Source organism: Suncus etruscus, chromosome 7, assembly GCF_024139225.1.
Source record: "Suncus etruscus isolate mSunEtr1 chromosome 7, mSunEtr1.pri.cur, whole genome shotgun sequence".
Lineage (NCBI taxonomy): Eukaryota > Metazoa > Chordata > Mammalia > Eulipotyphla > Soricidae > Suncus > Suncus etruscus.
Window position 1 is genome coordinate 120,615,054 of NC_064854.1, and position 25,465 is coordinate 120,640,518.

Consider the following 25,465-nt stretch of genomic DNA (forward strand, 5'->3'; position numbering starts at 1 on the left):
CAATTGCTGCCTCACCGGTAGTACCTTTACTGAGCTTGAATGTGAGGGCTGTAGATTGCTGGAGGCTATACTCTAGGGCCTTGATGGTGAACCTATAGTATGCGAAGTTGTAGCTGGCCCACGGGAAGGGGCGTGTGCCGGTGTCTGCTTTGCAGCTCACCTGGCAACAGGGCCAGACCGGCCATTGGGAGAACCGGGCATTGTGCGGCAGTTTGGGCACTTGGGCTCAAAATGGGTAGCCATCACTGCTCTAGGGTTTACTGCTGAGCTTTCCCTCCCCTGTATATCTCCTGCTCAAGCTAAATGAAGAAGGTCTAATCAAATGCAGTGGCCTCCTCTCTCTAAGGTAAAGGTTCCTAGCCTGATTTGGCCTGTGACCACCCTTCTTCAGGGGATGAGAGCAAGGCTTCCCCATAGGAAAAGCCCTGTGAAGATACACAGGAACTGACAGACAAGATTTTACAAAAAAAAAAAAATTTACTACAGTCACAAGGCAGCTCACAGAAGCCTCTACTCCCCGAGCCGAAGTCCAGTGCATTGGCCGCAGAGCAGCCCCACAGCGGAGGAGGTGGAGACGACTTCCCCCTCAGTCCAGCTTCTCCAGCACAGAGGGCACGTAGACCAGACTGAGTTCACTGCCAAAGTTGCACACGATGGCCGCGTTGTCCAGCACCAGGATCTGGCGAGCGGGCTGGGCCTCACTGTTCTTCCCCAGGTAGACTGTCTGTAACAGGTCCCCATAGTTCAGGTCCCAAAAGGAGACACAACCCTGGCCGCCAGTCACCAGCAAGTTGTCTGAGATGACCCCCAAGCTTGCACCACAGCCCAGGTCCTAGAGGCAAGGAGAAGGGGGGTTTAGTGTCTTGAACTCCACCCCAAGTTAGGAAAATGCTGGGGTGATTTTATGTTGGGGGGGGTGCGTGCATCGACCTGCTGAATCGAGTAGAGCTTGATGCCCGTGCTGCGGTCCCAGATGCTGATGAGGTCATCCAGGCCGCTGCTGATGACGCAGGAGGTGGTACAGGTGAGAGAAGTGACATCCCCACGGTGTGCGAACATGTGGCTGACCCGGCTGCCAGTCAGCACGTCCCAGAGGCAGATGGCCCCGTCCTGTCCTCCACTGGCCAGCACCATGGTCTGGAGGGATAGGCAGAAGGTAGCAGGGTCACTGGTGACAGGATGGCCCATGTCCTTGGGTTGGGGGTCTTCGCTCTGCCTAATTCCCTGGACCACACACCCCCATGCCTGCTGGGCCCCTTACCTGGTCTATATATACAGTGGTGATGCCCCCAGAATGGCCCTGCAGGGTGAAGAGGCAGCACGAGTCTTCTAGACGGAACACCTGAGAAACGGACGGGACGGGTGCCCGTATCATACGATGGCCACAAAATCCTCTTTAGGTCACCTCAGCCTGTCCCCTCCAGCGGTTCCCAACACTCACCCTCAGGGTGTGGTCTTGACTTCCAGTCACAACTCGCCCTGCAGCAGCCTTCAGGGCTGTGATGGGCTTCTGGTGTGCACAGGGCACTGTGTGCGTCAGGCGACAGGCCACTGTTTCCCCACTGCTGTACATGGAGGATGCGGGGGAATTCCCCCGTCCTAGGAATAATCACTCGGTCGGTTGAAGGGTCTCTGAAAGCACCTGGCAAGCCAGAAGCCCCTGGACTTCACCCAGTGTCTGCAGGCACCTCCCTCCCCAGGCCCTCTGACCTCGGAACTGCAGTGGGCTGAGGGCCGTGTGGGTCTCCAAGGAGAAGAAGTCGAGGGAGCCATTGAGCCGGGCAGCCACAATCCTGGAAGAGAGGAGCACTGCCAGGTGATTTCCCCCTTAGAGCCCTCTCAGGGCCAACCACTGTGGGCATTGCATGGGCTCTGCTCTAAGCATGTAGGGACAGACACCAGAGATGGGGGTCTAGACCCACCAAAGAGTATGAAGATGGGGACCGCCCCACCCCCCACCCCAGCCCGGAGGCCTGCAGAGGGAAAAGTGTCCAGTATCAGAAGGAATGAAGTATATCAGGAAGCTTCACTGAACACAACCGAGCAACCTGTGTGGGTTCTGACAGGCTTATACAAACTCAGTCTGGGAAGGGGGAACAAGGAGAGCAGTATGTGCTGATCCCTCATGTAGAATCAAAGAGTGTGGTCCTGAGTACTCATCACATCTGTCAGGCCCTATCCTAAGGGCTTCAACCTTGTTCTCTGTGAAAGAAGGGAAGCCATGTCCCGCAGTAGAGGGGAGTGCCGACAGGCTCACCTTCTGTCCAGGAAGACAAGGGCCGTGATGCCCGAGGAGACCTCTTCGCTGCTGCAGCGCATCATGCCCTCAATGGCATCCCACACCTGTAAGCCCAGCCTATGAGGCAGTGCCATCTGCCAGAGGGGCAGCCCCCTCCCCCCAGCACCCAGACTGCCCCTCTGCCCACCTCAAGCCGGCCACTGCTCCGTCCCAACACGATGAGGTTGCCCTGCAGCTCCAGGCTCCAGATGGAGCCATCTGCACTGGGGGCCCAGGTGAGGGGAAGGGAGCCCTTCTCAAAAGAGCCCCCCTCATCCTCAGAGGCTTGGAGTGGGGTGAGTCCGGGCGAAGGGGGACGCAGGGTTGGGGTGTGCACAGGAGCCAGCCCCTCTTCCTGGTACACCCGCTGCACCAGGCGGCTGAAGTCGTAGCCTGGGGTGTCCCGGGTGCGGCCACAGCCTGCCCGATGCCGGGGCTCCGGCTGGGCAGGCTCAGGGGGCTGCAGCTGCGCAGAGAAGTTGGTATCGATCAAGCAGGTGAGGTCTGGCTGGTCCCCAAAGAGGGAAGAAGGAACGGGGTCCTGGTAGTGGTGCCGCAGTTGAGGGCTGTCCCCGGGTTCTTCCGGGCCTCCCTTCCCACCATCTGACAGCCGTTCCCAGTTCTCCTGAGCCTCGAACACGCTGCCAACGCCACTGTCCCGACGCTGCCTGCTGGGGACCCAAAGAGCGTAGGTGTCGAGGACCGGCACAGGGTGGAGGACGGGCAAGAAGGGAAGCGGCACCCCCCCACACACACCTACCCTGAGCGTGGGATGCGGGTGAGGCAGTCCCCAGTTTGAGCGTCCCACACGCAGACGTGGCCAGCCAGGCAGCAGCTCACCAGCAGCATGCCATCACTCGCCAGACACTCAATGTCCTGTGGAGGCGGCATGGTCGGGTGTGGGTATGCGTAAGGCACTGCTGGCAGCCAGCCGGGGCCCCAGCGCAATTCAAGATGCTCACCATGAGGTGCCCGCGCAGCAGTAGCGGCACAATCTCTGTCTCAGGGGGCGTGTAACCGTAGTCGTCACAGGGCAGTTCTCCGCGCCGCCGACGGCCAGGCCCACCTCCAGGCTGCCCGTAGTTGCGCGGACAGAGCACACGGTAGAGGCAGAGCAGCAGCAGCACAAGAACAATGCCCGTAGCCAGGCCAAGAGCCGCCACCCTGCGCAGGGCAAGGTAGGAAGAGAGGTGCGTTGAGAATGTGCCCTGTCCCCAGCCCCGCCCCGCCCCACCCACCCCCACCCCCCATCCTGCGGGTCTTACTTGTACAGGGTGATGTCTCTGTGCACCTGTGTCACATCTGGGCCCTTAGGGCTGGCCTCCCAGAGCCCGCCAGCCTGGGGTCCCATAGGGGACCAGGAGCTGCGGCTGTCCTGAGGGTGTCGCCCCTCCAGAGCCTCCCTGGGGTTCAAGCGGAGTGTGACAGGGATGACAGGCAGGAGGCTGATGTACCTGGGACCAGATGGGGTGCCTCAGAATGACCTTCCATTGCTGCTCAGGCCCCATTCTAGCCTCCAAAACCCACCCCATTCCCAGACCATCTTCCCAGCATGGGGGTCGAGGAGGCAAGTGTCCACTCCCATCGGCCCACAGCCATCGCCCCAGCCTAGGCCACATCCCATAGCAGGTAGATGTGAGCAGCTGGCAGCAGACACCCTGGACTAACTTTACAATCCAGGGCCCACTCTGGAGCGGCTGCTTGGAACCCTGGCTCCTGCCTCACCAGTGGGTGTTTAATGGTTTGGAAACGGGCCACAGAATCCAAACCAGCAGTTCTCCCAACTGAGGGAAAAGGGATGCACGAGCCAGGCACCAACAGACACTAAGTGTGGTGCCAGTCCTGCCCAACTCACCTCTTGGCCAGTGTGATATTGTAGTAGCTGAAGAGTGTCGGCCAATGGCGAAAGGACAGTTTCCTCCAAAGTTCCTCATCCTCCAGTCCCCAGGTCACCTCGGGGACTGGGCTGTCGTGGACACTTTCTGCTGGTCCCCCAGGCTCTGGCAGCTCCCCTGGCATTGTCTTGTTCTCAGGTATCTTAGGGGCTTCCGGTGGGAAGATGGAGAAGGCAGGGGCCGGGGGGCCAGCGGGCAGCACACCACCAGGCACCGGCACAGGAGCCAGGGCGGTGTCCCCCAGTGGGCTCTGTTCCGTCACTTGGGCAGCGAGGTAGGTACGCAGCCCGGCTGGGTCTGTGTAAACGAGGATGCCGATCCAAACCACGGTGCCAGCCTGCAGGGGCACCAGGAACTCAGTGGGGTCTTAAAACTCCTTGCCCCAGCAACCCTAGCCCTCAGGGCTCCAAGTCTGTCCTTCCTTTCTGCATTCTGAAGTCCTTCCCCTTTCCTGGGGGCCAACGATCAATGAAGGAGGGACCCATCTCCCTTTCTGTGGTTGGAAGGGGACTCTTGACCTGAACATCCACACTTGCACTGTTTGGATCTAACCAAGCACCTTTCTGCCCCAGGCCTCATCCCAGATGGGTGGCAAAGCTGCCACCAGTGGCATGGTGAGCATGGACCAGAGCACAGCTGCCTGTTCAAGGGAAGCCCCAAGGTCCCTGGCCTCAGTCCTCTCGCCCTCCAATTCCGTGGTGGGGGCTCTGTGGTGAGGGAGGAGGTCCTTCTCCTCACCCCTCTGCCCTGCCTGTAAGCCCTTCAGCCTGGTGCTTTCTGGTGCTTGCACGCTGCATAGCAGCCAAGCACACCTGGGGAAGTGGGAAAGCCCCTGTCCAGGCTACTTGGGGAGTCCCACTCCTTCACTGGCATCCCTAAGAAAGTCTTACTGCCTCTCAAACACTAGGGTCTAGGCAGGGAAGAGCCACTGGGTGGCCTCTCTGAGTCAGGCTTCAAGGGCCCACAGAACACTGTGCCCCCACCTCAAGCTCCCCACTCCCAAAATCCCACCAAGGCAAAATACAGAATTTACAAGGGAACAACAGCGTGGTTCTGTGAGGGCAGAGTAGGGCAGGGGTGTGCAATACCATGATGAGACGCTGGGCCAGGCGCGTGCGGGCCAAGAAGTAGATGACACGCAGCCTCTTGGGGAGCCTCAGGTTTCGGAAGGAAGATGGCTGTAGTGTGATGGTGTGGGGTGTGGAGGGCCGCACGGCCAGCTGTCTCTCAAAGCGCACTGGCCGCCCCACTGGCTTAGTTGGAGGCAGGCAGGCCTCGGGTGGCAACCGCTTGTTCAGGTCTGCGAGCTGGGGGGGGTGGGGGGGTGCGCGGACACGCCACAGTCAGTGCTTTTGTCCGGAAGGCTGCTCACAGAGGGTTACATAGCAGAGTTTAGCCCCTTCCTACCTCCATGCGGCGGATGTCAATGGACAGAACTGTGGTGAAAAATAGCATCTGGAGGAAGAAGTCAGACACCAAGCCCACAACAGCAAAGAGACAGAACTCCTAGAATCAGAGCAGATGAGGGGACACCATGACCTTGAGGAGCTGCTCCCCACCTGCAGCCTGTCCTCACCACCCACAGGTTGTGTGTCCACCACAGGTTGGACACAACAGTTGGTGATGTCTGGATTTGAGCATAGCAGATGAAGAGGGGCGTTTCCTTCTCTCCCCACCAGAGGGCAGCAGAGACAACCACTCCCTTCCCCCATATGCACTACCCACCACAACACACCCCAAGGCTGAAGGTGGACTTTCTCCCCAACCCGGAGCCTCCGGAAAAGAGGTCCCGATCCTCTGATCCTCTGGCCCTGCTCCCTTTGGAGCTGTCAAAAACTCTTCTGACCAGTGACCATAGGACTGATGAAGAAAAAGAGGAAGAAGAAACTCAGTCCCTAAACTTGAAAAAGATGAGTACTGGGGCCAGAGAAATAGCACAGCAGTGTTTGCCTTGCAAGCAACCAGCCGATCTAGAACTTAAGGTGGTTGGTTCGAATCCCGGCGTCCCATATGGTCCCCCGTGCCTGCCAGGAGCTATTTCTGAGCAGATAGCCAGGAGTAACCCCTGAGCACTACCGGGTGTGGCCCAAAAACCAAAAACAAACAAACAAATAAATAAAAGATGAGTTTTTTTTTTTTTTTTGGTTTTTGGGCCACACCCTGTGACGCTCAGGGGTTACTCCTGGCTATGCGCTCAGAAGTTGCTCCTGGCTTCTTGGGGGGACCATATGGGATGCCGGGGGATCGCACCGCGGTCCGTCCTAGGCTAGCGCAGGCAAGGCAGGCACCTTACCTCCAGCGCCACCGCCCGGCCCCAAGATGAGTTCTTTTAATAGATGGAACTGTTTCAGATTTTAGTTTCTCCCTCCTGATTAGGTACAAGACCTCAGACATCCTAGTCTCAACCTGTGAGCTACAATAATTGGATGGCGCTTAGGGGCTCAGAAGTTGTCAGTTCTCACGTCTCTAGGCTGAAGTGGAAGAAAAGCCTGTGGCCCATGGTTTCCTTCAAGCCACAGCTCCCAGTTGGTCCCTAACACACTCAATGCTAACTCAGTGACTGAACTGCTGGGGCCTAAGCACTTGGCTCCACACTTGTGCAATCTGCAGGCCCCAACCCTTACCTGGATGGCGGGTACCAGGGTGAAGTAACCGATTAGTATGATTCCCAGCTCTGTGGCCATGTTCTTCATGATGGACCAGCTCTCACTACTCAAACCTGCGGAGAACAGGGCCAATACCTGAGCTGTCTGCTACAGAGCTGCACGCTCCTGTGGTCTCCAGGGGCTGGCTATGGAGGAAGGGACCCCACCTTCTGAGGCAGTCCTCTAGTGCCTGGCCCTCAAGACGCAGCAATGTCTGGGATCCATTGAGCTGCCTTACAAGGAAAAGGCAGCCAGCAGGATTTTGGGGGAAGTTCCCATCAGAAACCAGGCTGAAATGGTCAAAGTTGAAAGGGCCAAGCACTATTCCTGCTGAGTGCCTGCCTGTGATCTGGTACAACGGCCAGAGGGACAACGGGCTGCTGTGGGGGCCAGAGTGACTGTGCATCAGGTAGTGTGTGTGCCTTACATGAGGCTGACCTAGGTTTGATCCCTGGCATCCTCGAGACCACCAGAATAATTCCTGAGCACAGAGCAAGGAGTAACTCCATAGCACTGCCAGGTATGGCCACAAACCCATCAAACCAACCAAGAGAACACTGTCTCTTTCCTAAGTCCTGCCCCAGCCCCAGTTCCTAGGCCCAGATGGTCATCTGACACATCTTATGTGTCAACACATAAGGCATGAGTGCCTGGTGTAGGAGGGCCATTTCCTGGCATCTAGTGTGGGGCCTGGCTGCCCAGAAGCTCATAAAAGTTTGGAATGCATGAGTGGCCAGCTCCAGCCCCAACATTCCCAGACACAGTAGAGGATGAGGAAATGCAAGAGGATGAGGAAATGCAAGAATCTGACTTCTAGGACTAAGGAGGCTCATTACCTTGCTTCCTCCATATCCAGTTATAGCCACCAAGGCCACAGGAGGCCTAGGGTGTGGGGCCAGGGAGGAGAAGACACCAAATACCAGGCTGGATGGTTTCTGGTCTTTTGGACACACACATCAGCACCAAGGGCAATCCTCAGAGCATGTGCTGTCATTTAAACACACACACACACACACACACACACACACACACTACCTTGGGCGATGCGTAGTTTCACTTCAAGGTCCACTGGGGTCGAGACAACTGACTTGGTGAGCACCAACACGTTCTCCAACCCAATAACTACCACAAGGTAGGGGAAAATCTCACTAGGAACAGAGAGAAAGAAGGTGAAGACGACAGTGCTGAAAAGGATCCACAACACACAGCTGGTTCTCAAAGTCTGGCCACTAGGTTTTTAGGCCACACTGGGTGGTGCTCAGGAATCAGTTCTAAAAGTACTTGAGGATAGGGTGCCAGGGACTGAACCCGGATTAGCCATGTGCAAGCAGTCCTACCTGCTATACTATTTTTCTGGCGTCTGGTCTAGGTACGAGGAAGACCAGACGTTCCCCACTGGTGAACTCCCAATGCACAGAGCAGAGCACTACCTTCTCGTCAGCATCCTACAGGCCTCTTCCATCTGACCAGCGCTCAGAAGTTTTTGCCAACTCTGCACTATTCCTACTCACCAGCACAGTGGACTCTCCATATGAAGATGGCAGCCCCATGTCATGGTGAGCCATCAGATTTGATAGGAGAGAGTGAGAGACAGGAATAGCTATTTCTTTGGTGTTTTATTTATTTATTTTTTGATGGGTCCACACCGAGCAACACTCAGGTTCTGCAACTCCTGGTTCTGCATTCAGAAATTGCTCCTGGCAGTTTGGGGGAACCCTAAGGGATGCCGGGGATTGAACCTGACTCAACCACATGCAAGGCAAACACCCTACCCACTGTGCTATTGCTCTGGCCCTAGGAACAGCACTTTTTTTGCTTTTTGGGTCACACCCAGCAGCGCTCAGGGGTTATTCCTGGCTCTGTGCTCAGAAATCGCTCCTGGCAGGCTTGAGGGATCATGGGATGTCAGGGATCGAACCCAAGTCCATCCAGGGTTGGCCATGTGCTAGGCAAATGCCCTACACCAGGCAAATGCTCCAGTCCCAGGAACAGCGATTTCTAAAGCAAACCATCCTCCTCTCATGGCCTTCTGGCTCTAGCAAGGACTCTGAGAGAAGGTTCACCAGTGAAGCATCTGGCAAGTGTAGGAAGGGGAGGGCTCTGAGGGGGTCTGGGGAGAACATCATAGGTTTAGGAAAGGAAGCAGCTAAGCTAGGAACAAGGAAACAAAGTAAGAGACAAGGAGATAGTAGAAAAGTTAGCCAAGTGTGTGCCTGTCAGATCCCTAGTGCTTCATGGTTCTGAAGCAGGAGCAGAGTTGGAGGTCCCCAAGCACTGCTGGGACGACCTGCATAAGCCTTGCCACTGCTGGGTCCGACAGGACGCCATCCGTTGGCCCTTACTTTAACCTGTTAACCTGGCCAATCGAGAATCAGTGAGAACCTGGAACTCAGTACTGCTTGGGAAGCCCCTTACTGCCAACCTCTACCTGGCCCAAAAGAAAAGGAACAAACAGGACACAAAAGCTTTAGTCTCTTTCATGAGCCCAAAAGGCCAGCTGGCAGTGACCCTTAGCAGGCAGGGCTGAGCCAGGGCTACGAAAATACAAGGAAGGAACATTCAGAGAGGAAGGGCAAGGGAAAGCCAGCTGAAAAGGTGGAAAGTCTTTTAAAGGGCTTAGGGCTTGGGATTGGAGTGATGGGACAGTGGGCTGGGTATTTGCCTTGCTTGTGGCCAACCTGTAAGATCCCTAAGCACTGCCAGGAGTGACTCTTGGGTGCAGAGCCAGAGTAACTACCAGGTGTAGTCCCCCCCACACCCAAATTAAATCAAAGAACTTAGATCTTTTAAAAGGCTCATTCTAAAATGACTTGTTTTACTGAGCATTCAAATATTTTAATAGTAAAGATTTAAGGAAGGTTTATTTTTCTACTTCACAAATCATCTGTGGTTAAGCCACAAAAAGCCTATTTATGTATAATATACACATTACAAGTACATATGTATCACATATTAACATATACACATGCAAGTGGACCCCACATAAGAAAACACAGTACTATACATATGTATTACTACATAAATATTAATACAAACACACACACACACACACACACACACACACACAGAGAAACGCTACCTCTGAAATGTTGAAATCATAATATGAAGACAGAGTCACAGCAAGCATCCAGGTTAGGCCAAGTGTCAAAGCACACTATGTTCTGTGGCCCCGAGGGCCCAGACTGTGGCCCAGTGAACCTGTGGCACCTACCCGCCGTTGAGGGTGGGCGTCAGGCCGAAGAGAGTGCAGAGACCCACAGACATGAGCAGCGAGCTGAGCACTGTGACCACGGCAGCCAGAGCGAGTCCCCACTTGGACTTGACCATGTCAATCTTACCTGCAAGGCAGAGAGGGTACCTCAGGGCAGTATCTCCCCCAGAAAGGCCTTGATACAAACAGGCCCCCTAAACAGAGGTCCTAGGAGCAAAGTAAGGGGAAACCCTTGTTTTCACTCAAAGTATAGTCCTATCGCCTTCCCTGGAAGGAAACAGCCTATTATGGGGGGAAACCCAAGCCAGAAAAATTCTTTTCCTAAAAAGCAAGAGGAACCATGGATCTACCCAACCCCGAGACTTGGCCAAGGACTCTGGCTCTTGTGGGCAGCAGGCACAACCCACATCTGTGCCTGGAGAAGTCCCTGAGGCAGGCGACAGGAGATCAGCCCAGCCCCACCATGGACCTACGCGTGGAGAAATAGATGTAGGCGAACAAGATGATGTAGGTGGTCACGAGGGGAATGAGCTCGGCGATGCCAATCTCCTCCTTGAAGTGCACATGGACCAGGCTCTCGGCCCGAAGGCTGCAGTTGGGGCTGGGGTGCAGAAGCATCAGGCGGGCCCGCAAACTGTCCAGGAACCTGGTTACAGATGGAAGAGGGAGATGCGCTGTCCCTCTCAGTCCAGAGACAGTTCCTGGAAGGAGGGCACATCAAGGGCTTCCCGTCTTCCTCTGTGTTGAGAGGAAGACTTTGAGTGCTTTGCCTGAGCACTCACTTCTACTGGGTGCAGAAGTCTGAACAGCTGAGAGGGGAGATGGGAGGGCCTGCACCCTGGCTGAGTCTGTGCAGTGTCACTCAAGAACTCCCAGGCTCCTGGTAACCTGCTGAGGACCCCTATCAGCATGCTGCTCAATTTCTTCACCCTTTTCTAATTTGTTTCTATTCCAGACCCCAGCAATACTTTGGCAACCATGTGATGCCAGGGATCAGACCCAGACTTTGCATACAGAGAGTCCTGGAAGTCAAGTCCCTGGCACCTGGGTGAGCTCTTAACCAGCTATCAGGTCTTTGCTGAGAAGAGCAGCAGCATCCTTCAGTCTGAAAGGAGTAACTCTCCTTTGTTTATGTGCATGGTGTGGGAAGGCATACTTAGGCCAAACCAGAAGCGCTCAGGACTTACTTGTGTTTCTGTGCTCAGGGAACATCTCTGGTAGTGCTCAAGACACCACATGTATTGGGGTTGATATATGCAGGGCAAGTATCTTAAGCCTGTACTTTCTTTCTGTCATCAAGGAAGTCAACATTTCAAACTGCAAGTTCCAGTGTGGTGGTGCTGGTACGACAATCTAGACATTTTTTGTTTGTTTGTTTGTTTGGGGGCCACACCTAGCACTACTCAGGAATGACTCCTGGCTTTACACTTAGGAATGACTCCTGGCAGTGTCTGGGGACCATATGGGATGCTAGGGATCAAACCCAGTCCAACCTTGTGGAAGTGTCTTCCCTACACGCTGTACTGTCACTCCAGTGCCAGTCTGGACACTCTCACTGGGACAAGGCCCTCTCAAGGACCGTAAGGAGTGCAAATCATGGTGTGGTGGTCCTTACTTGGCATTATAGCGCTGGAAGACCAGAGTGATGGTGTAGGAGACCATCCTCTTCCTCGTGTAGAGGTTTAGCCCGCTGTACTTTCCAGGAACGCCAAACAGCAGCTCTGCAGGAAGAACTCACAGTTATTGAGGGAAGGACAGTCAAGTAGATGAAGCCAGGACCCCACAAACCTTCTATCCACTCTGCTGGAAACAAGCCCTAATCCCACTCTAGAGCATTGTCCAAGGAGACAATGGTGACCAAAGGGAACCCTTGAAAGTTCCTGGGCACCTTTGAGTGTTGCCGAAGTCTGCAAGGTTTTGGGCTCATGTTGGTGGATGGTCCTGATGATGTCCGGGTCAGCGTGGAAGCGTTCACGATCATTCTGCCAGAAGTTCCCAGGGGACAGTAGCAGGCAGCCATGCTCAGGGAGAAGGTTCCGGAACTTTCTGAGGCCTGGCAGCAAGTCTGTGACCTGAAGGCACACTTCCTCTAGGCTCCTGCTCCCAGCACTGCATAGGAGACAAGACAAGGCACCTGCCATATCTGGCTGCACAGGGCTGCTCTGGACACTGCTGGAGTGCGGGCTGAATGAAGAAGGGCTGGCTGGCCTCCAGAGGGCCTCAGGACACAAAGGCCGACCACCTCGGAGGAGACAGGCAGTTCTGAGCAGCGCATGCCACTCACTCACTCACACTTTGGCTAACTCAGTGGGGCAGAGAGGCAAGGTGATACTTAAGGGGGTCATTTCTTCTACCAAAGTTCTTGGCAAAGCCTAAACTAACTAAAAGCTGGAGCGAAGTAGTGTGCAAAGCCCGTATCCTCCAGAGAACCACTGGGGCTGAGGGCAGTGACAGCTGGGCCTGAGATTTTCTGCAGAAAAGCTCACCATCCCATCTGCATCTCCATCTCAAGGGGCCAGGCAGGAAGCCAGCTAAGGCAGCAGGTGGTTCTTGGCCAATCCCCCAGAGGGCCAGCCCTGTGGATACGAACACTGAGACCCACCCACGTCAGTGTGATCTGTAAAGCCCGGGGTGGGTTGTGCTCACAAGAATGCTGAGGACGGCAAGGGCTAATCCCCTTCTCTGAGCTGGTGGCCTTATTGAAGCTCCACAGAGGCTGCCCTGCCTCATTCTGGGAAGGAAAGTGGCAGGAAGGTGGGAAAGGTGGGAAACCCAAGAGGGATACCTGTCTCTCAGCATGTGGTTCCGGATCTCCTCTACCAGCTGAAAGGCCCGGGACAGAGGCGAGCGGAACACATCCACTGCCAGCAAGTTCTTGTGCCAGGGAGACACTGAGGACTTCACAAATATCTGCTGAATATAGGCCACCGGAGCGCCCACGTACTGCCAAAAAAGGGGTCAGGAGAGAGAGAAGTTAGCCTGGCACGGGGGAGAAACAGGAGTCCTCTTATCAACCTGCGTGTACACATCTAGGAGAGTGGGTCCTAGTGAGGGCTCCGCACTCCTGCCCCACAGAAAGCTTCCAGGAGATCCAGCTGCCTCCGGCCTTCAGACTAGCTCAGATGTCACCACCTCGCTGACTCAAGTCAGGGACGACCTACCCAAAAACAAAGTATTACAGGGAAGGCCACCTCCAGGGGCTATCCTCCATTCTAGTAAGTATAGCAGGCAGGGACAGCGGGATGGTGGGACAGTCCCTGCCCAGGCTTGTTCACTGGCCACAAGCTAAGACTGTATATCTTCCGCTACGATGACACCCAGCCATTAGCCCAAAACAAAGGCGTTCCCCCAATTTCCTCTCTCCTTGAAACCTATCGCTTTGATATGTAAATCTCTACCTAGATAGGTATTTTTGTCCCTCACTCTGTCCTCCCCCCACCTGGCAAATTTTGTACTGGAAGAATAAAGAAGTCCAAGTTTGGCTTAGTGCAAAGAGACCATGAAGAAGCAGCCACTGACTCCATGACTCTCTCCTGACTCGCTTGGTTTACTAATTCTTCACGGCTACCCTACCTGCTTCAGACCATCTGCCTGGGGTTGGAGATACACAGTGTGGGGGTGATTTCACAACATGATATATTTTACATCTCCCTTCTGCTCTCTACCTTCTCACATCCCCAGTCTCATCGCTAACCGCTCAAGAGTCTGTGCAATGAAACCCTCAAAAAGCTCAAGCTGATGGCACCTTGGGCCCCCAGTCCACGTCCAGCACCCTCCCCACCGAGGACAATTAGTTCCACCATTTCTTTTTTTTTTTTTTTTTTTTTTTTTTGGTTTTTGGGTCCACCCGGCAGTGCTCAGGGGTTATTCCTGGCTCCATGCTCAGAAATTGCTCCTGGCAGGCACAGGGGACCATATGGGACGCCGGGATTTGAACCGATGACCTTCTGCATGAAAGGCAAATGCCTTACCTCCATGCTATCTCTCCGGCCCCTAGTTCCACCATTTCAATATGAAGGATCAAACCTAGTACAGTCGTGTGCAAGGCAAATGCCCTACCCACTGTACTAGGTCCCTGGCCCCGAGAGAACTTATTCCGAGCTTAAGGGACATAAGGTTAGATCTAGGAGTTTCCCGAGTACTTAACTACCTACATTTATTCAAATTCCTTCCTCAAAATAGAGATATTTGGGGGATGAAGCAATAGCACAGCAGGTAAAGTGTTTGCCTTGCACATGGGGTTCAATCCCTGGCGTCTCATATGCCCTTCCCCAAGTCTGCCCAGAATAATTTTTGAGTGCAGAGCCAGGAGTAACCCCTGAATGCTGCTGGGTATGGCCCCAAAACAAAACAAAACAAAACAAAACATTTTTATCGCCATCATTTTTAGGGGAGAGGATAGGATCCACAAGATTTTTATAAGCATATAAAACCCCTTCGGCTTCAACCTCTATCTCCTCTGACCTTTTGCCTATCTGTTTCATGGCTCTGCTGTTAAGCCACAGGGTACACTCTGCTAGCAGCTCCTGACCACCCCCTGACTTCCAGGACTGTTCCAAGTAATAAATCTATAGTTTTTCCAACTCTTTGGGATCTTGGTCCAATCATTCAACAAGAGACTCTGAAATTCGGGCCCGGAGAGATAGCACAGCGGCGTTTGCCTTGCAAGCAGCCGATCCAGGACCAAAGGTGGTTGGTTCGAATCCCGGTGTCCCATATGGTCCCCTGTGCCTGCCAAGAGCTATTTCTGAGCAGACAGCCAGGAGTAACCCCTGAGCAACGGCAGGTATGGCCCCCCAAAAAAAAAACAAAAAAAAAAAAAAGAGAGAGAGAGACTCTGAAATTCATCATCCAACATAAACACCCTCATCGTTCCTCTTCTGAGCGTCAAGGTTCTCTTCTGATGGACTGTTCAAAGTCATTGGCCTAACACCTTCATTCACTCTTGTAGTTTGGGTTCGCTCAGTAATAGACCCTAAGACAAATGTGTTGTATTAAATAATTAAGGATGGGGCTGGATGGCGATGGATTTATTTCAGAAAAGGGGGAAATGTTACTCCACCCTGGATTTACGTGTAGCTACCTAAGACCCACCCATTTCTGGGAGGGGTCTTGGGAACCGGATATTAGGTGTGACCTTACCTGCAAGACCCGGCCCATTCCTGGGAGGGGTCTTGAAATAGGTAGATAAACCCTGGAGCCAGGGGATTAGGGCTTTCTCTGCCCTGCTGCGCTCGCTGGCTTTAGGTTCTTTGCCTCTTTTGGTCTTTGACCAGGATGGAGGCCAAAGGAAGATGGCTGAATTATAAGATGCAGGGCTAAGAATGGCCGAATGCTTGAAAGGTTATAAGATAGGCCACACACCTGTGGTGGTCAGGGCATGAATAAAGATGATGCTTCCTAATGCCTGCCTGTAAGTGAGTCTTGATTACGCCGTTCACCTGGGCCTGAAACCCGCCGGCTGGATGGGGGTTGCGAAGCCACGTGGCCTGGGATGCCATCCACTTCCATCCAGCCCCATCGTTAATTATTTAATACAACAAAGTGGCCTTTTAAAATGGTGCCCAAAAATAAGGGAATGAGAGTAGGGATGAGAGCAGAACGGAAATGGCAACCAGCACAGTCTCTGGAGAACCAGATTTAGTGGGATCATCCCATTTAAGGAGTGAGTTATCACACACCTACTCCTGGCTCCTGTCTGCAGCTGCTCCTAGAAGGCATGAGAGATTACTCATCATGTGTAACTCAATATTCTGAGCACCAGTGGGAAGCTAACCGCTCTCTTTCAGAGTCCCTGTCTCAGGCCACCCTGATGACTCGGGCCTTGTGCAGGGGCCGCTCACTCACCCACTCAGGCTGCTCGCTGGGCTCTCCTGGTCTGTGGTCAGCAGCCGCTGGCGGGGGCGAGTAATCCTTCACAGGCGTGGTGAACTCCACAGGACCTGTTCCCGGTAAGGGGAGTTTCAGCAGCGGGTAGCTGGAATGAATGGAAAGGAAGAGTTAGGACCTGTGGGGACAGTCAGTGCTAAGGCAACAGCAGCTCCCAACCACTGTGACCCCTCTCACTTCACCCTGCTCAGAAGATGCAGAAGCACAAACCGAACAGTCACTCAGAGGCCAGCTAGGTCAGAACGTCAAACTCATTATCAATCACAAAAAGTTTACAAGTCTTCAATTTGTAAAATACACAAGGTGAGGCCAGAGTAATAGCACACGGCCAATCCCAGAACCTCAGACGAACCCCAGTTCGATCCCCAGCATCCCATATGGTCCCCCAAGCCTGCCAGCAAAGATTTCTGAGCACAGAGCCAGGATTAACTCCTGAGCACCGCTGGGTGTAGCCCAAAAAACAATAAACAAACAAAAATACCCTAATATGCAAGGTGAGTATTTTTTAATTTAATAGGCAAGATGCACAAACACAAGAGAGGCCATGTCTCAAATTAGTTGTAAGTCAATGATATGGCACAGCAGCAAAATCCATTCCTTGCACCCAGAGACCAGGGTTTGAGCCTTGGCACCAACAAAAACAAAATAAATAGAGCGTGGAAATCCAGAAGGATCTCAATTCAGCTTGTTCTCCTTTGTCTTCGTTCATTGATTTGTTACATAAACTAACCTACTTACCAATGTTTATCAAAGGTTATCAACGGTTCAAATAGTGTAGCTTCTCTGGTCTTTTATTTTCACACAGGAACCATAAAACAACTTCTTCTACCTTGGTTTCATGTTTTCTGTTTGATCCCACAGTACCAAGAACTGAACCCAGGGCCTCTCACACATTCAAGTTAAGAGCCCTACCATGGAGCCTCAGTCCTGGTCTCATAATGGTTTAGCAAACTTGGAAAATTGTGTACAATACACGGCAAATGTGAGAAATTTCGATTCTTATTTTGCCACAACCAGCCAAATTCAGGGGTTTCTTCAGGCTCTGCACTCAAGAACCATCCCTGGCAGTGCTCAGGAGACCATATGGGATGCCAGGGAATCAACCTGGGTTGGCCACATGCAAGGCACACTCCCCTAGAAAGTGGTTTATACCCCAGCTATTGAAATTGAGCTGTGATCCCCCACAGGGAATTGTGGGAATTGCAAGAAATCTAGCAACAATTTAACATTTCGAATACACAGATATCAAAAATTAATTCAGGAGTCAGAGAGATGGTATTAAGATCAAAAAAAGAAACTTGTCTTGAACACAGCTGGCCCCAGTTCAGCCCTTTGTACCACATATGGTCTTCCAGAGCAGAGCCAGGAGTCCATGTGAAGAGAGCTAGGACTAACCCCTAAGCACACCCAGATATACACTTCCCCCTTTTTTTTTCTTTAAGATTAAAATAAGGGGCCAGAGCAATAGCACAGTGGGGAGGTTTAGGGCATTTGCCTTCTTGAGGCAGACCCTGGTTCAATCCCCAACATTCCGTATGGTCCCCAGATCCTGCCGAAAGTGATTTCTAAGCACAGAGCCAGAAGTAATTCCTAAGAGTCAGCAGGTGTGGCCTCCAAAATAAAAACAAAACAAAACAAAATTCAAATTCAAACATGCAAAAAAAAAAATTCAAATTCAAACATGCAAAGTACCCACGCTGTTTCTAGCAGTTTAGCATTTTTTAAGTGAAAAGGGGTTGAGGGTGGAAAAGTTTAAAAACTTGATACAATGCTCAACAGAAATCAAAGGATACACTATCTGCTAAGAAAAACCTTGACCTTAAAAAAAAAGCTGTCAAACCAATGATTTTGTTTCAAGGCTGCTTTTAGGAGATTTGTTTTTGTTGTTTAGAGGTGCTCAGAGGTTATTCCTGGCTCTGCGCTCAGAAATTGCTCCTGGTGAGCCCGAAATGATTGCACAGTGGTAGTGTATCTGCTTTGCATGCAGCCAACTTGGGACAGATCCGGGTTCAATCCCTGGCACCCCAAATGGTCCCCCAAGCCTGGTAGGAGCAATTTCTGAGCACAGAGTCAGGGATCAAAACCAGGTTGGCCACATGCAAGGCAAACACTGTGCTATCACTCCAGTCCTTTTAGAATTTTTTTTTTTTTGAGATTTAACTTTTAGGGTTCAGGAAATGACTCAATAAGCTGAGTGCATGCTTTGCAGACAGATCTGGGTTTAACCCCAACACTGCATGGTCTCTCAAGCACCAGAGCATTAGCAGGAGTGATCCCTGAGCCAGGAAAAATCCCTGGGAATTATTGATTATGATCTAAAGATACAGAAAAAAAACCAAAAAATTTATATAGTACAATACACAAACCTGTTTGTTTGCTTTTTTTTTTTTTTTTTTTTTGCAGGGGGCACATCCATGTGTTACTCCTAGCTCTATGCTCAAAAATTTCTCCTGGCAGGCTCAGGGGACCATATGGGATGCTGGGGATTGAACCCGGTTGGCCCCAAGTGAGGCAAAGCCCTTCTACCTGTTGTGCTAACACTCCGGCCCCACAATGCACAAATCTTTTTTTTTTTGTTTTGTTTTTTTGTTTTTGGGTCACACCCGCAGCACTCAGGGGTTACTCCTGGCTCTATACTTGGAAATCGCTCCTGGCAAGCTTGGGGGACCATATGGGATGCTGGGATTTGAACCACTGTCCTTCTGCATGCAAGGCAAATGCCTTATCTCCATGCTATCTCTCCAGCCCCAATGCACAAATCTTAAGCATACAGTTCAATAAATTTTTAATTATACAAAACCTATGTAACCACTACCTATTTCAAGTTATAAAAAATCAGAATGTGGGCCCAGAGAGATAGCACAGCAGCGATTGCCTTGCAAGCAGCCGATCCAGGACCAAAGGTGGTTGGTTCGAATCCCGGTGTCCCATATGGTCCCCCAAGCTTGCCAGGAGCTATTTCTGAGCAGACAGCCAGGAGTAACCCCTGAGCACCGCCGGGTGTGACCCAAAAACAAAATTAAAAACAATCAGGATGTAATCTTGCCTCCCCAGTCTCACTCAATTGCACATACTCTTGGAACTTCTATTTTCATTTTGCCTGTTTCTGAGTGGCACAGAAAGAGAATCAGCCAGTTCCACTTATGCACCCACCCGACCCTTTGGCTGGTTGCTTTCACAATTATCTTGGCTAGGTTAATCCATACTGGTGCACAGAGCCACAAGTCATTCTTTTCTATCCCCATATGAATAGGTCATTCTTTTCCATTTACTGTATGAAAAGGTCTATTCCAATGCTGAAGAACATGGCCTGTTTCCAGCTTGTAGTGTTAAAAATAAAACTATTATGATCTTTTTTTTCTTTTTAGGATTTTGGGCCACACCCGGCAGCGCTCAAGGGTTACTCCTGGCTCTTGCTCAGAAATTCTTCCTGATTGGGGGAATGGTAGTGGGAATATTGCACTGGCGAAGGGGGGTGTTCTTCGTATGACTGAAACCCAACTACAATCAAATTTGTTGGGTGGCCGGAGCAACAGCACAGCAGTAGAACATTTGCCTTGCATACATCCAACCCAGGGTCGATCCCTGGCATACCTTATGGTCCCTGGAGCATGCCTGGTGCAATTTCTGGACACAGAGCCAGGAGTAACCCCTGAGAGCCACCAGGTGTGACCAAAAACCAAAAAAAAAAAAAAAAATCTGCAATCGAATTTATTATCACAGTGTTTAAGTTAAAGACATAATAATAATAATAATAATAATAATAATAATAATAATAATAAAAAGTCTTCCAGGCAGGCTCTGGGGGACCATATGGGATGCCAAGAATCAAACCCGGGTCCATCCCAGGTGGGCCACATGCAGGACAAACACCCTACCACTGTGCTATCTCTCGGGCCCTGCTTTTTCAGTTTTCATCCCACAGCAAAGGTTATTGATCTTTAGTTTCATTCTACTATGATTAAAATAGATATGCCAAGTTGAAAATAATCATTCTGGACAAGACCTGGGTACTAAAAAGAGAGAAAGTGATAAGCATAATACAGCAACAATTTTGCAGACCATACTGTCTAAAAGGGAGGGATGTGGGGGTGTGCACTGGGGAAGGGTGTTGTACACTGTACAACTAAAACTAAAACAAAAACATCTTTGCAATTGTGAAAAAATATCTAAGTCTATTATGAACAACCTTATACCCATGGTTTTTTTTTTTTTTTTTTTTGGTTTTTGGGCCACACCCGGTAACGCTCAGGGGTTACTCCTGGCTATTCGCTCAGAAGTCGCTCCTGGCTTGGGGGACCATATGGGACGCCGGGGGATCGAACCGCGGTCCGTCTCCTAGGCTAGCGCAGGTAAGGCAGGCACCTTACCTCCAGCGCCACCGCCCGGCCCCATACCCATGGTATTTAACTAATTCATTTTTAAAAAGATATGCCAAATTATTTTAATATGATTGACCCAGGCCAGAGAGCTAAGATTTTAAAGCACTTACCTTGCAGGTAATCAATCAAGCCCAGTTTAATGTCAACATCACATAAGTCCCCCAGGTACTGCCAAGAGTGATCATCCAAGTTACCCCCTCAATTATGAAGACTTGTTTGCAGCCTAACACAGGGTTCATCTTGGAGTGTCCTCAGTCACACAACCTGAGAAAGCTGTGGACTGCACTGTTGGGTACTGTTGGGCGTGGTGGTCTGAATACGCTCTACCTGGGAGAGAATACTGCTCAGGTCCTAGTATTTTCTTACTGGTTTTGTTTTTGTTTTGTTTTTTTGAGTCACACTGGCAGTGCTCAGGGGTTACTCAGAAATCGCTCCTGGCAGGCTCAGGGGACCCTATGGGATGCTGGGATTTGAATCACCAACCTTCTGCATGAAAGGCAAATGCCTTACCTCCATGCTATCTCCCCGGCACCTTCCTTACTGGTCTTGTCTGGTTGTCCTGCCCTTTACTGACATGACAGTTGGGTACCAAAGTCTCCAGCTATTACTGTAGACTTGTCTGTTTCTTACTTCAACCCTACCCAATTCTTGCTTCAGATTAGGGCTTGTTGTAGAATGTATATGTTTCTAATTGTTATTTCTTTGCTCTACTGAAGCACTATCAATATCCTTTGTGGTTGCTGAAGGCCAAGGCACTCATAACCTTCGAGTTATCTAATAACTAGCACTCTTTCATTTGCTCTCTACCATGCAATTTCCTTCTTCTTCTTTTTATAGTCTATGGCTTTGCATGCCAAGTTTTGGGTAGGTTCCCAAGCCGTGCTCAGAAGGCACCAGAGGCTATTCTCAATCAGGCTGATAATTGAAGGCTTATTGTTTGGAACTGAGGTGCCAGGTGTGCTGTCAACCCAGCAATGCTGGGGCCCCCAGTGCCACATCTCTCAGTGCTGTGGGTAACTGAACCCTGGGTGCATACAAGGCATGTGTCCTAAGTGCTGTACTATGTCCTGTACACCAGCCTTCACAGTGTGTCTAAATGTCCCACAAACAGCATACATATGGATTCTGTCTTTTTAAAATCTTATCAATCTAGGCCTGAAGAGATAGCACAGCTCTACAGTGACTGCCTTGAATACAGCCAACCAGGAGGAACCCTGTTCGACTCCCAGCATCCCATTTGGTCCCCGAGCCTGCCAGGGGCAATTTCTGAACATAGACACAGGAGTAACATGAGCGCTGTGGATTGTGGTCCAAAAACAAATGAACAAATCTGATCAATCTCTATCTTTTAATTAAAGAGTTATAATGCACTTAAATTTCACATGATGACTTATATGGAGCAATTTACTTATGTTATCAGTTATTTTCTATATGGTTTACATAATTTTAATTTCTCAGTTTCTTTCATTGTTTTTTCTCCCTCAAATTTGGTTCAGAGTTTTTGTAGCATGCCTACTTTGATTCCCTTCTGTCTATTTTACTTATTTCTTTTGTGGTGCTGGGGATCCAACCCAGGTCTCACACAAGAAATGCATGCCAATATCTCAGACCCTTCTCTTTGCATTTTAAGTGTTTTAGTAGTTAACCTGAGGACTACAATGATCATTCACAATTTGTAACAACCTGGACTGATTAGTAGTGCTATAGAGTTCAGAGAAGATTTGAACGAGCAGAATAAAGGAGACTGAACTCAAAATCAGAAACCTGAAATTATCCTGAGGAGCCTAACTTATATAGCATACAAACACTGTTTCAGATATTTGTCTTTCCCCTTTGCATTTTTATTTAATAAAACAGACTATAGGCTATACATGTCCAGTAACACATATTAAAAATTAGTTCTAGGGCCGGAGAGATAGCATGGAGGTAGGGCATTTGCCTTGTATGCAGAAGGATGGTGGTTCGAATCCTGGCATCCCATATGGTCCCCCGAGCCCACCAGGAGTGATTTCTGAGCATAGAGCCAGGAGTAACCCCTGAGCGCTGCCGGGTGTGACCCAAAAACCAAAACCAAAAAAAAAAAAAATTAGTTCTAACTTTTTCCTTTTTAATCATAGACAAATAATTGTTACAAACCATAGTACTGGCTTGTGTGTATGGTTTATATGGCTATCTTTATGACATGTTATCTTTTTTTTTTTTGTGGTTTTTGGGTCACACCCGCAGTGCTCAGGGTTTACTCCTGGCTCCATGCTCAGAAATTGCTCCTGGCAGGCACGGGGGACCATATGGGACGCCGGGATTCAAACCGATGACCTTCTGCATGAAAGGCAAATGCCTTACCTCCATGCTATCTCTCCGGCCCCGACATGTTATCTTTTATTAGTGATTCTTTCCATAGTCTCCTCCTTTGATTTTTGGGCCACCACTATGGTGCTCGGGGACTATTCCCAGCATAGTGCTCAGAAAGTGTGTCTCCTGGAAGTGCTGGGGGACCATATTCAGTGCCTCAGGTAGCAACAATGCAAGAGAAGCACTTTTAACCTCTGTGCTATCCTTCTACTCCTTTCCCTTCCCCTTTCCCTTCCCCTTTCCCTTCCCCTTTCCCTTTCAAATCACCGGGTATGGCCCAAAAAACCAAAGAGCCAAAAAACAAAAAAACAAACAAAAAGAGATCCATTTGCTTTGAAATGCCAAGTACCACAGTCTGCAACCTTGTCCTGAAGCTACACATAGCTAGCTCCCTTGCTCTGCTGAACCACTCTCTGCATAATCACTTCTTTTTTCTTTGTCTTGTACTAAGGACCTCTCAGCTTAGAGGGGACCATTAATAGCAGGGGTCCCAAAATACTGCAGACTGCCGGGTGTTTTTGCTACAGCTGCCTGTCCTGCCTGTCCAGTTGACTCGTCCCGGGCCCACAGTACGCATTTGTGGGATGTGTTCACACTCTCTGACTCTTCTCAGCCTTGGGCAGGGGTCCTCCAACGAAGACCCGACAAAAGCAGGCCACCAGTTCCCACTGAAATACTGATTGGTTTGTTGATTTAACTTCACTTGTTCTTTATTTTAAATACTGTACTTGTTCCATTTTGTTTTACTTCAAAGTAAGATATGTGCGGTGTGCAAAGGAATGTATTCTTAGTTGCTTTTTTTTTTTAAACTATAGTTTGGGGCCGGAGAGACATATGAAGGTAGGGCGTTTGCCTTGTATGCAAAACGACGGTGGTTTGAATCCCGGCATCCCATATAGTCCCCCAAGCCTGCAAGGAGCGATTTCTGAGCATAGAGCCAGGAGGAGCCCCTGAGTGCTGCCAGGTGTGAGCCAAACACAAAAAATATATAGCCCAGCCCACCAACAGTCTGAGGGATAGTGAAGTGGGCTCCTGTTTAAGGAGTTTGAAGACCCCTGACTTATAGCATCACTTGCATAGAGGTCTTTCTCCTTTATCCAACCCAGTCTGGATTGAAGCATTCCCTGCTATGAGCTGGCAACCTGGGAATCAGTGCAATAGTACAGCGTTTGCTTTGCCCACTGTCAACCTGGGTTCAATTCCAGGTACTTCTGTGGTTACCTGAACCCTGCCAGGAATGCTTTCTGAGCACAGAACCAGGAAGGAGTATGTCCCAAGCACTGCAGTTTTTACTCAAAAATCAAACAACAAAAAAGTGCCCCATCCATCCCCATATGGCTCCTCACGCTGACAGAGGCCCTGGCAATATCTATCGAAACTGGGGATGAGTTTCTTTCTTTCTTTTTTTTTTGGTTTTTGGGCCACACCCGGCGATGCTCAGAGGTTACTCCTGGCTGTCTGCTCAGAAATAGCTCCTGGCAGGCACGGGGGACCATATGGGACACCGGGATTCGAACCAACCACCTTTGGTCCTGGATCGGCTGCTTGCAAGGCAAATGCCGCTGTGCTATCTCTCCGGGCCCTGGGGATGAGTTTCTAACCCCCACTGAGAACCTACTATGTGCCAAGCACCCATGGTAGACGTTGGGTGTGGGTTTCCATCCTATTCAGGATACACTTGTCACTCACTGGATTGAAGCACCTTTTGGATTGATGCCTTAGACCACCCAAGAAAGGGCCCCTGGTCTCAAGGAAAAATTGCTCATAGTTTCTGTTTTCTACAACTGAACGTTCTGCTTGCTGGCCTTAGGGCTAGTGAGCAGAAGGTTTACAGTGGAAGTCCCTGAATCTTTTTTTATATCTCCATAACTCTGTGTGGATTGTTTCCTGTGTCGGTGTGTCTGCTCTTTTCCCTGGGATTAGGCCATGAGGCTTCCGCTTCAGCGGATTTGCTCATTCATGCCTCATATAAAACCAACAAAGAACAATTGACAGAACCAGTCCACAAACACAGGCAGTCTGGTACCTATGTTTGAGTTCTTACTATCAGTCTATCATCTCCTATTACTACATTTCTTTTTTATTGTTGTTGTTGTTGTTTGTTTTGGAGCCACACCCATTGGTGCTCAGGGCTTGCTCCTGGCTCTGGCTCAAGGCTTACTCTTGGCATGGCATGTGGGATGCCAGGGATCAAATCCAGGTAGGCCACGTGCAAGGCAAGCAACTTACTCGCTGTACTAGTGCTCTGGGCCGGTATTACAGTTCTGTTTTGTTTAAAAACTATGAGTGAAAATAAATAAATAAAATAAAAATAAAAACTATGAATGAAGGAGGTAACTGGGGCATATGCTTTCCATGCAGGCAGCCCAGGTATGATCCTGGCAATGAATGATCCCTGAGGCATTGCCAGGAGCAGTGCCCCAACACCACACCAAGATTAGCTCCTGAATGTGACAGCTGTTGCGTGACACAAAATCAAACCAAGCCCAACTATATAGCTCTTCCTGTAAAGGAAAAAGAAAACCACGAAGAAAGAGACTACAAATACACAAAATGTAAAGAATTAAATACTGGGGCCGGAGAGATAGCATGGAGGTAAGGCGTTTGCCTCTCATGCAGGAGGTCATCGGTTCGAATCCCGGCGTCCCATATATGGTCCTCCCGTGCCTGCCAGGAGCAACTTCTGAGCCTGGAGCCAGGAATAACCCCTGAGCACTGCCGGGTGTGACCCAAAAACCACAAAAAAAAAAAAAAAAAAAAAAAAAAAAAAAAGAATTAAATACTATCTGTGGCCACCAAATTCTAGACCAAAA

At 50.4% G+C, this 25,465-nt stretch overlaps 1 protein-coding gene across 2 annotated transcripts in view; it reads right to left on the minus strand.

Moving 5' to 3' along the window:
* Positions 1–465: 465 nt before the first annotated feature.
* SCAP (SREBF chaperone) overlaps positions 466–25,465 on the minus strand; it is a 56,988-nt gene continuing 31,988 nt past the window's right edge. For both annotated transcript variants that reach the window (XM_049777314.1, XM_049777313.1), the window contains 21 exons: positions 15,877–16,006; positions 12,815–12,972; positions 11,918–12,138; positions 11,645–11,750; positions 10,503–10,675; positions 10,030–10,156; positions 7,854–7,966; positions 6,798–6,892; positions 5,581–5,679; positions 5,262–5,480; positions 4,134–4,510; positions 3,544–3,732; positions 3,241–3,442; positions 3,039–3,154; positions 2,427–2,949; positions 2,258–2,343; positions 1,711–1,793; positions 1,442–1,599; positions 1,262–1,342; positions 931–1,137; positions 466–832 (listed from right to left, as the gene is read on the minus strand). In XM_049777314.1, coding sequence (XP_049633271.1) covers positions 587–832; positions 931–1,137; positions 1,262–1,342; positions 1,442–1,599; positions 1,711–1,793; positions 2,258–2,343; positions 2,427–2,949; positions 3,039–3,154; positions 3,241–3,442; positions 3,544–3,732; positions 4,134–4,510; positions 5,262–5,480; positions 5,581–5,679; positions 6,798–6,892; positions 7,854–7,966; positions 10,030–10,156; positions 10,503–10,675; positions 11,645–11,750; positions 11,918–12,138; positions 12,815–12,972; positions 15,877–16,006 — 3,709 coding nt within the window. In that variant the 3' untranslated portion in view covers positions 466–586. The remainder of the gene's footprint in view (positions 833–930; positions 1,138–1,261; positions 1,343–1,441; positions 1,600–1,710; positions 1,794–2,257; positions 2,344–2,426; positions 2,950–3,038; positions 3,155–3,240; positions 3,443–3,543; positions 3,733–4,133; positions 4,511–5,261; positions 5,481–5,580; positions 5,680–6,797; positions 6,893–7,853; positions 7,967–10,029; positions 10,157–10,502; positions 10,676–11,644; positions 11,751–11,917; positions 12,139–12,814; positions 12,973–15,876; positions 16,007–25,465) is intronic.